Source organism: Rhinolophus hipposideros (genome assembly GCF_964194185.1).
Source record: "Rhinolophus hipposideros genome assembly, chromosome: 26".
Lineage (NCBI taxonomy): Eukaryota > Metazoa > Chordata > Mammalia > Chiroptera > Rhinolophidae > Rhinolophus > Rhinolophus hipposideros.
Genome location: NC_138072.1, coordinates 22,189,428 through 22,200,073, shown reverse-complemented (window position 1 = coordinate 22,200,073; position 10,646 = coordinate 22,189,428). Strand labels below are relative to the sequence as shown.

At 47.2% G+C, this 10,646-nt stretch overlaps 1 protein-coding gene across 1 annotated transcript in view; it reads right to left on the bottom strand.

The window, feature by feature from the left end:
- Positions 1-1,904: 1,904 nt before the first annotated feature.
- Positions 1,905-10,646, bottom strand: part of NID1 (nidogen 1) — a 71,521-nt gene continuing 62,779 nt past the window's right edge. The window contains exons 16-20 of the mRNA XM_081039329.1: positions 8,052-8,223; positions 6,987-7,144; positions 5,710-5,833; positions 4,934-5,046; positions 1,905-3,948 (exon numbers count right to left, since the gene is read on the bottom strand). Coding sequence (XP_080895455.1) covers positions 3,827-3,948; positions 4,934-5,046; positions 5,710-5,833; positions 6,987-7,144; positions 8,052-8,223 — 689 coding nt within the window. The 3' untranslated portion in view covers positions 1,905-3,826. The remainder of the gene's footprint in view (positions 3,949-4,933; positions 5,047-5,709; positions 5,834-6,986; positions 7,145-8,051; positions 8,224-10,646) is intronic.

The window sequence follows — 10,646 nt, the reverse complement described above, 5'->3', positions numbered from 1 at the left end:
TGAGTATATGTGAGGTGTAATTATAAGATAGCTTAGTTTTTTTTTAAACTACAGATATCTTCAAAGGTACTCAAACATAGAGATCCCAAGAGTTATGGACTCGTGTATCAGCTAGGGTTTCAACAAAAGACAGATGTAGCACATTAGGATAATCTGAGGGAGGTTTAAAGTTATGGCTGGGGTGTGGGAACCTCCTAGGAACAGAGCAGTCTGCGGGGATAGTGCCAGGGTTGTCGCTGCCCTGAGGCCCAGAGCCATGAGGGGAGGAAGTAGCTCCTGGGACCCTGGCAGAGAGTGGGGGAAGGGACACCAGGCGGGAGGACAAATATGTGTCAGAGGCCCTGCTTTCGAGTCCTTTGGGTATATAGCTGGGAGTGAAATTGCTGGGTCCTGTGGTGCCACCTTCCACAGTGGCTGCACCATTTTATACTCCTACTGGCAATGCAGTTCCAATTGTACTCAGGATCCCAATTGTCCCCATCCTCCTCAGCATGCTGTTTTCTGGGTTTGGGGTTTTTGTTTTGTTTTGTTTGATACCATCCTAATGGATGTCAAGTGATATGTAATTGTGGTTGTGATTTGCGTTTCCCTCAAAACTAATGATGTAACTAGGTCTTTTCAATGTGCTTGTTGGCCATTTGTGTATCTTTGAAAAAATGTCTATGCAAATCCTTTGTTCATTTTTGAATTGGGTTGGTTTTGTTATTGTTGAGTTGTAGTTCTTTATATAGTCTGAATTTTGACCCTTATCAGATATAGGATCTGGAAATACTTTCTCGCCTTCCGTGGTGTGGCTGTCTTTTCACTTTCTTGATAGCGTCTTTGATGCACAACTTTTTGATTTTGAGGAGGACCAATTTGTCTGTTTTTTTCTTTTGTTGCTTGTGCTTTTGGTGTCGTATAAATCATCGCCAAATCCAATGTCATGAAGATCTCTCCTATGTGCCGGCTCCCCTCCCCCAATGAAGAAAAGCAGCAATCAGAACCCCCAACCCTGAGCTTGGGAGAACAAGGTCCTTATTGCCCACCCTGGCTCCAACAAGCCACACCAGGAACATGGGCAGCTGACCCCACAGCTGACTGCCGTGGGGGCTGGGGGCCGGGGGCTGACAGCCCTACTGAGGGAAAGCTGAAACTGATGAAAGTTTACCAACCTCTTTCCTGTGTGCTACATATGTTCTACTAGACCTGGAGTTCCAAAGTCATTTATTCGGACGTTCAGTTCAGTTGTTGCTTTGATAGAGGGATGGATTCCTGGAGCCTCCTATTCCATTTTTCCCTGACATCACCTTTAAGTAACTAGATTTTTTGACCAGAATAAAACACTGGACGTTTGAGCCCTAATGGAAGTTGCCCCCTTGAAAAAATGAACAGCAGCAGGCAGTCACTGATTCCATTGACGGTGCCACTTCTCGAGGGGGGCCTTACGCACCAATTCCCTTCTCCAGAGCTGTGGCTCTGAGCCCCGTCACTCTGTCCAAGTCAAAGGCCCATTCCCATTCCACGAACAGGCCAGTACACCTTGCACTGCCATTGGTGGCAGCTTAGAACAGACCCCTGGTTCTATGGCTAGTGCCAGGAAAGTGTTCCTTCTGGAGGTGAGGAGGGGAGAGAAACAGGGCTCACCTTCAGCACTGAGTCAGGAAACTATGGCCTGCAGCTAAACTTTTTCTAAAAAAATGAAAACAATTTCCAAAAGGGCAGTTTGGGGTCTATGATTGAGTTAATGTTTAAGTCAATTATAAGCTCCTATGTCTTTTGTGGACTTGCTTGGGAAACAACCATCCCTTTTAACACTGGGGGTTCCACAGGTTTGCAGATTATTAAATGGCTGTCTTTCCATTGTGAATCAGCCTCCCAACATTAAATATTTTTCATGAAAACAAGGTAGAGGATCGTTTTTTTAACAAATTATTTTTTAATTTTCTGCACTAATATTAATACAGCTGTAAACTCAAGGAATCGTCCAACACTCTGGGGGAACAGTTAATAAGCACCTTCAGTGGTTTCCACAGTTTAAGAATTCACCATTTAAAAATTTTTTAGAATGAATCTAGTAAAATGAATAAAATAGTTATAAAAATTATACAAAATCATGACAAACATTTGATATAGAGGGCTTGATATGGAATGAATGATAAGTATATAAAGAAAGTGAGACTATGGGTTGGACTATATAAAGGACACATGTGTTCCCCAAACTTTGTGATTCTTGGGGATATATTTGCTTCTCAAAACAAACTCCAATTATTCACTGAAAGGCTCTTTCCCTGCAGGTTCCAATGGGCTGTGGCAAGGGGGGTTGCGGGATTAAATGACTGAGGTTTGCAGATGAGGGGAGGGCTCTCTTCCCTAGGAGAACTGGCCAATTCTTCCATGTCCTCAAGTATAAGTGTCCTTTGGAAATGTACCGTTTTTCTCTTTGGAGTTACTGAGTTTTTCTCATTGCCACCATTAAATCATCTCCTCCACCTTCTTCTTGGGTTTTCCACTCCTGCTCCTGATCAGTCTCTTTGTGATACTTTCCACTGAGTCTTCTCTACTTCCTTCCTCCAGTCTTTATTGATTCAAATTATTATGCTCAACTTTCAATCCCAAATTTCTGTTTGAGGACTCTGTGAAGCAGTTGATAAAAATATGACACTAGCTACTCATCTGGTCAGGAGATGTTTTCTAAACAAATCCTAGAAACATAAACATGAAACACGGCAACGGTCCCTTTAATCATACCAATGAGCAGTAAAGGGTCTGGATTACCATTATAAATATTCAATTTAGCCCTCCTGGATTGTGTCTCTGGATGAGAATACAGCCAGCAAGAGCCACAGTGGAGGGAGAAACAAGGCAGGAGCAAGCTCATAGTTGATTGCAGAGCAGCTCTCATGAGTGGAGGCCAGAGATGAGGAGCTTTGGGGGTTATCACTGGTACCAGCCCCAGTCTGGGTCTCAGTGGGGTCTCCACGAGAAGGCTGGACACAGGTGCCAGCAGTGGAGCTGTGCTGCCCAAGACACCAGACTCTGGGATCCAGGCGCTTTGGCCAAAAAGGAATAATTTGGTAATCTTTGGTGTAATTTAAGGCACATCAACAGAATCCCCATCCTCAAACACCTGACTCTACATTTTGAAATTCCTACCAGTAGACACTCCCTTGATGTAAGCTTTTGGCTATTAAAGGCTGCTGCTGAAATTCCAGTAAGTTACCTGGGAGAGGCTGCTCATTTTCACCCACCAAATAGCCACATCCCTTGGGCAGGGTGGGTTTTGGTCAAAATCAGGGCATGCTCACCATGATGCAGGCCTTGGGCCGGATGCCAGTGGCACAAAACTTGGGGGTAAGAACCCAGGAGTATAAAGAGGGAAGTCAGAGCACCAATAGGAAAGTATGGGAGGGCAAACCCCCTCCTCCACTTACAGCCTTGCTGACAGGGCCGGTGTGTGGAGTAGCTGACAGGATGGTGGGTACCTCAGAGTGCGGGTGAGCTCTTAAGGCCACGGGGAAGTGGGCAGCTCAGGCCTGAGAGGGTCTGCTCACCATTGGGCTGCTAAGTTGGGAAACGGTTCCAGAGCACTGGGATGAGGTGTATAACCCTCACTGGGGGCCGTATATACTGGTCTGAGGGTGGGGTCAGGGGCTTGTGTCATTTGTGTAGGGGTAGAGACACACCCATTCCAGAATCTTGGGGCATATGTTTTGGGAAACAATGAGGGGAACACTGTCGAGGCTCAAGCTGGTGGCCACTCAGCCACCAGGTCAGACAGTTCTCAGTCTGGACCCTTTCAAGGAGGGTGCTGTTATGAAATACTTAGAGAGGGACGGCGCTCTTCTCATTTCTGCTCGATACAGTCAACTCCCAGTGTGTTGTCAGGGCAACGGCAGGTCCTGCTTCCTGGGGTGGCCAAGCAGAGGTGAGTGCAGCCACCATTGTTCACTGAGCAGTAGTTGTGACCTGAAAAAGGCAGAAATGAGCTCAACAGCCTGCTAACAGGATGGCCTCTGTATTCACCCCCTTTTACAGTTTCCGGGAGGCCAAGCTTTGTGGGAGCTGCTGGGGACAGGGAAAGCTGTACCAGGCACTCAGCTAAGCTTATTTCCTGGCTTTTTCCTCATTGCTGGGGATTTTCTAGGAGGGAAAAAACCCTGATTCCTGATTTGGGGGCCCTGCAGATTTACCACCAACGCTATAAAACAGATCTCAGGGAGGGCTGTCCTGCTCTGATTGTAACATGGGAGCTGGAATTTTAAAGCACAAAGTACCCTTTATCTAGATTGCCCACTGGCTTTGCACTTGATTGAGCGAAGGAGGGAAGCCATGAGGGACAGTGGTTAGGGAAGGTCTTAGACAGGCAGCACAGCACAGACTCTGGAGCTGGGCTGCCTAGATGCCCCTCACTCTGCCACTGTGAGTGTGTGACTTTGGGCAAGTGGCTTCAGTTTCCTCATTTGTAAAATGGGCATAATAACAGTACTACCTTATCAGGTTGCTATGATGATTACATAAACTAATGAACACAAGGCACTTAGAATATAAGTGAGAGAACCTATATACTGTACCCGGCTCACAGTAAACACCACATCCATGCTTGCAATTACTATTATTATCAATTAGTGTTATTGATGATAGGCCAAACAATGGACTTCCAAAGCAGCAGACATCCTGACACGCATGTTCCTGTGTGGAACGTAAAGACTGCACATACCCACACCCAGCCTGAGATTCACTACTTTTCTTCACCATCGTCCACTTCATTCCTTAATGTTTTCTATTGATTTATGTGGCTCTCCCACAAAATAGTGAAGACCCTTGATGGAAGGGGCTGTGTCTCACCTGCCATGTGATCAGGGCCCCTAGAAGCTATGCAGGTAGCAGCCAGAGAGTGGGTTCTGAGCCCCAGGGTACCCTCAGCCCGACAGTAAGAGCACAGGTGAGTTACCTGGCGGACACTGAGACAGGGCCGTGGTGATTCCATACAGCCGGCTCTGCTTGTAGGGGTGGAAGGTATCCATCTCTTTGTTAACCGCAAGACCTACAGCAACCACAGAATTCCTACAGAGAGAACCAAAGGGCAGAAGGTGAAAAACATCTGAAGGCTCCAGCTTTCCTCTACAGAACAGCCTCTTTCAGTGTTTGGGGTATGAACTGGAGGCCGTAAACAGACACACAGGCCTTGCTTCCTAGACACCCTCCCTTCTCCTGGGCTGGGTCAAGCCTGCATTTCTCTGTCTTCTCAGAAAAGAACAAAGGTCAGCTGGTCTCCCCTTCGGCACTAAATTCCATGCTGGGAAATCTGCTTTCTGCACTGATACCCCCAGTGCAGCCGCCTCCTTGTTTAACCCTGCCTTTTGGTGGGGAGGGGTGGTCAAGAAGGGGCCATGACACACTGCAGTTTTTAAGAACAATAATGAAGTAGGGGCACGGCGTGGGCGTGAAGCCCAGCAGCCAAGGGCCTGGGCCAGCTCCTGGGCAAAGAGCAGACATGCTCAGGAAGCCCAAGTTTACAGACTTGAAGCTGCCCAGCCTGCGGCCGCTACAGGATATATGGTGTCCCCCCTCGGCTTTACCCTCCTCCTGACAACCAGAAGGCCAAGGCCAAGGGGTCATGCCAGAGGCTGGAAGGTCATGCTGAGAGGCAGCTGGGAAGGGCTTGGCCTCCCAGAGGCAGAGGGTGGTAGGGCAGGACCCGCCCCTGCACTGCAGCAGCTGACGTACGTCTTCCAGTCTGTGTAATACAGATTCTTCCCGAAGCTCGTGACTGCGAAAGGATACTGGAGCCCTTCAAGAACCCTGCGTCTGCTGGGCTGACCAGGCTTCACGCACTCCGCCCGGCTGGTGCCTGTGTGAACGAGAACAAGCTGTCCATTGTCACACAAGAAATGGCCCTTTTGTGTTAAAGAACAAGAGCAGTGAGGGCATGGGTGAGAGACACTCGGCATTACAGTGATGAATCCTGGAGAACACGAGACTTGCTCCTCAAAACCGGAAAGTTGTCCCTTCATCTTCAAGCTCCCTCGTTAGTCAACACCCGCCTCTGTCGGGCACGCACACCTGCTTCTGCCGCGAGACGTGAGCAGAGCAGAGGCATCACATTTGCTTCACCATTCCTGGAGCAGCTGGGGCCACCTTCCAGCTCTTGCTCACGTCCCTCCTCCCTGAAGTCTCTCCAGACTCCCTTCCCTGAACTCAGAGCCTAAGAATCGTGACACCACACCTCTGGTTTAGCAGCCGTGCATAGCCCCCCACCAGTGCCCACATCAGGACTAAGTGTGGCATTTTCACACACGTCTTACCCCTCATCCTCCCCAAATGCGAGATGCAGTCCCAGGACCCCCCACGGCACCAGACAGGGCCTGGACCAGAGCAGGCACTCAACAGAGACGGGACAGATGACTCACCTTCCTCCCTGACTCAGTACCCTGCCCACAACCCTCGCCCGAGGAACACCCCAAATCTACTAGGGCAGGGGCACACCAGGGTGGCATTACTTTATCTTCCTTGGCAACAAGTCCTGCCCAGCCCCTTGGGGACAAGTGGGAGTTACAGGAATATAAGTCGTGAATTTCCTAATAGATATCAGGCTCTGGGATCTACAAACTTTTTCTTAAATGGCCAGGTAGTAATTATTATAGGCTTTTGTGGGACAACAGGCAAAATTGAAGACATTATGTAAGCATTTATGTAACCATTTAAAATGTAATGTTTAAAAATATAAAAACCATTTCCTGCTCAACTGGCCCATGGGCTGTATGTAGTTTGCTGATCCCAGACTTAGAAGATTGAGAATTCTCCCCAGACAGTGTCAAACCCAGAGAAACAATACATTTCAGAGCAAATATATGCAGCTATGTTTGTGCAGGAAGGAAAAACAGTTATCCTATGCCCTCTTCCCGTAACCGATCCTGTTGATGTACAGATTGTGCTAGCTCACAGTGAGTGACAATAATTGTTTGGTTACAAAAAAAAGGGGGCTGCTCCAACCCCAGGAGCACCTGCATCCACCCAGCAGAGCTGGGATGAGTAGATGTCAAAGGTCAGCCCGTTGGGCAGGCCCAGGTCATCCTGCACTAGGACCCTCCGGTGGGTGCCGTCCATGTAGGAAGTTTCAATTTTGGGGTTATCTCTGTTCCAGTCTGTCCAATAAAGGTTCCTAGAGGAGGGAAAGGAGGAGGAAAGAAGAAGAGAAATAATAAAGATGCATGAGAGAAAGCTTATTTTAAAAACTTAGAACCTCTGATGAAGACATTAGCAGACATGGAAACACAGCATGGCTAAAAGGACCTGAAGGCCCTTTGCAAAGACAGTGGGATTTGGTTCTTCACTTGAATTTGATTCTTCTGTTAATAATGAATGCACTTCCCTTAAACATAACTGACATATCTCAATAAAGGTGATAAAAAAAACAACAAAACAAAACACCAAAACTGGCATAAACACATGGGAATCCCCCACCAGCTGTCAGCACACAGTGGGCACAGTGGACCCAGGGCTGAGGCACAGAAACGGATGCTGGCAGAAGCAGTGGTCAAAGCACATACCATCAGGAAGGTGGCCGAGTGGCCACAGAGCAGGGATGTGGCCTCAAAGGGCAGGAATCAAAGTATCAGGGAGCCCAGGGCCTGGTGGGTAAGATTCAGAGCTTGCAGTAAGGTAAAAGGAGAGAAAGCACTCGGTCGCTGATGAAACCATCAGAAGGGGTTTCCCAGGTGTACACTGGGTGCATTTGTGTGACTCTGATACTCTTCTGGGGTTGATACAACTCGGGTGTTGATTCACGGTCATCCCACACGGGAAAACCCAATTTCGGGGCTGTCAACTTACAAATTCTTTTAGAAAAAGATTTGAAAGTGGATCATGGTTTCAAGTCCACGATCATGGGACTGTAATGAATGTTCTAGCATTTCACTGTGGATATCTATAAACCACCAACTTAGATCATTCATCCTTATGCATTCATTTCAGGAGAGCGAGGGTGGTGTTAGAGCCTCACTTTTGAGAATTCTCAGAAGGGCAGATGGAAGTACAACAGACGCACACACAGATTTACACCCAGGTACCCTCTCAAGGAGTCGGTCACGATGCCTCTGGGATTCACCAAATCGGTCTCAAACAGCACCCGGCGCTGGGTGCCATCCAGCTTTGCAACTTCTATTCGATCCAGGCGAGAATCCGTCCAGAAAAGGTTGCGGCCGAGATGGTCAACGGCAATGCCTTCTGGGCTTCCGAGATCTGGAAGCAAACACAGAACACATCTGATTTTTGTAAGCAGGTAAGAGTCGGCTTTTCTGATTTCTCAGTGCTGTTTCACATGGTGTTCAACCCTTGCATTTGGAGAAAACAAATAAGAATGTGACATGCCTGTTGTTTGTAAGACAAGCGACGCTCAAAGTGACAAATTAAGAAATGCCACTTGTTCCCTTGGTGACACCCACCTGTGCACCCACTGGGACCCAGTTCCAGAAGGATGCCTAAGCTTTGGCCCCACCTGCAAAGAGCCCAGAGCCAATCAAATTCAACTGAGTTCTGGGTTCTTTGGGAGCATGGAGGAGGGACATTGGACTCAGCCTGGGGAGACTGGGGAAGGGTTCCTGGGAGAGGTGACATTTGTGAAGCTGGCTCCTGGAGAACCAACGGAGTTTGTCAGGCAAAGGTCCCATACAAGGGTTTTCCAGGTAGTGGGAGCAGCACATAGGTATAAAGAAAGACTGGACATGGCGGGAAGTGACCTGGTATAGCTGGAGACTGTGGGTGGGGTGGGGGAGTGGCCAGAGATGCAGTTAGGATACCTGCATTAAGGAGGTTATCCCACAGGCAAAGGGGGCGGGGGACAGAGGAAGATATTAAGATGAGAGAATGGAACACATAGACTTATTAATTTGGGGGAGGAAAGGTTATTTCAGAGAAATCATAACGTGCAGGAAATCATAGCTGCTTTACTTTTATAGAAGTATTAGGAGTATAAAGAAGGGGTGTCAGTGACGGCAAGTAACCCTCCCAGAACTCTTTACTAGGTTGTAAGCAACTGACTGTCTGCCCGGGGTTGCCACTGGGTAAGGTGACCACAGTGTGACCCTTCTGTGCCCACCTAGCTAATCAGAAGTTCAAGACTACAATGGCTTCCTGACTGAAAATAAAATCCAATTAAAAGTTAAAACCCTACCAGGGTTTTACTGGTGTCACTCAGGATTCTTTCCCCTTCACTGACTAGAGAATTGAAGGTCATTTATTACTGCTGGAAGGTAAAGAGGCTGCGGGGGAAGGTCTCTCCCCGAGGGGACTGGGGTATGAGGAAATCATCCAACACTGTCTTCTCATCCATATGTGAGGGAGTCGGACCTCAGTCCCCTCCGGACTGGCCTTCACCAGGCTAGTGGATGCTGGAAATGTCAAAGCCCCCGAAAGTAAGTTTATTAAGAATTAGAAACAGCCCTTGAACAAGATCTTTATGATTCAAACCCAGAGTAGAGATTTATAAAGTATTAAAACATTTCCCACATCCTCAGAGGAGAAGGGACAGTGAGACTGGCCTCCAAAGACAAAACCAAAAAAAACCATTCTGGGGTACATTTGCAATGACCACATCCTGTGTGAGTGACATGAGCTGCTCAGACACACAGAAAAATAGACCCAGAGCCCTGGAAGGGACTCCATGTTATATCGTCTCCTTACAAACAGCCCTGGTCCTGACTTCAAACCTGAGGGCAACCAACCCTCTTTCCCCAATCAGGAAAATACTTCTGTGCAGGCTACAGAGCCAAAGGAAGGGCCTGGAAACACTATCCCTTACTGTGTGGTCAGGGCAAGTGGCAAAAACAGAAAGGCAATATGTCTAGGACACAGATTCTGATGTGCATTAAAGATATTTCATTAGGACTTTAACTCAAGGAAAGAAAGAGGAGCCCGGTATTCCGAATAGACGAAATAAACAAGACAAGAAAAAGAAGAGATGCCGCTGCCACATTCATTCACTAGGGTGTGCCGACCTATTCCATGACTTAAGTGGAAGTTTCTTTCTCTCCCTTTAAATAAATAATAAATAAATAAAAATCTGTTCCCAGTGATTTTCCTTCTACAAGATCACATTCTGGTTTACTTCTGTGTTTTCACAGTGGGCTTCTGCCTGGAATGTTTCTTACTGTGCTTACAGGTTTCTTGGATGATTATCGGTTCCAGAAGCAACAGGAAGCAGCAGGAATGACCTGCTCCCCTCTTCCACTGGGTTTTGAAGTCAAATCACAGATAACAGCAACAACATTTTTAACACAGAGATAAGATGCAAAAAGGCATTTTCAAACTTGTGTTCATTAAATCAAACCATGAAAACTAGCAGATGTTATTTAAATAGCACCTTGGCTTCCAGAAAAGGATGCAGTGACGATGTCCAAAGTCAGACATATTTATCTCAACCTCAGCTTAATTCCTGCAGCAGCAGCTCTTATGAGGGAGCCACAGAAGTAGAAAAATGCCCCAGGGGCTGTTCCACAGGCAGAGGAACCTTCTGGAATATCAACTGTTAGGGAAACCTTAAACTGGAAATTGGAAAAGCTACCTTCAGTCCCAAGTAAAAAGAAATACTAAATGAGGCTCATGTATTTTAAAGATGTATCTTTGACTTGAGTGTTTTGCAGAGGAAGTAAGACGATTTTACACAA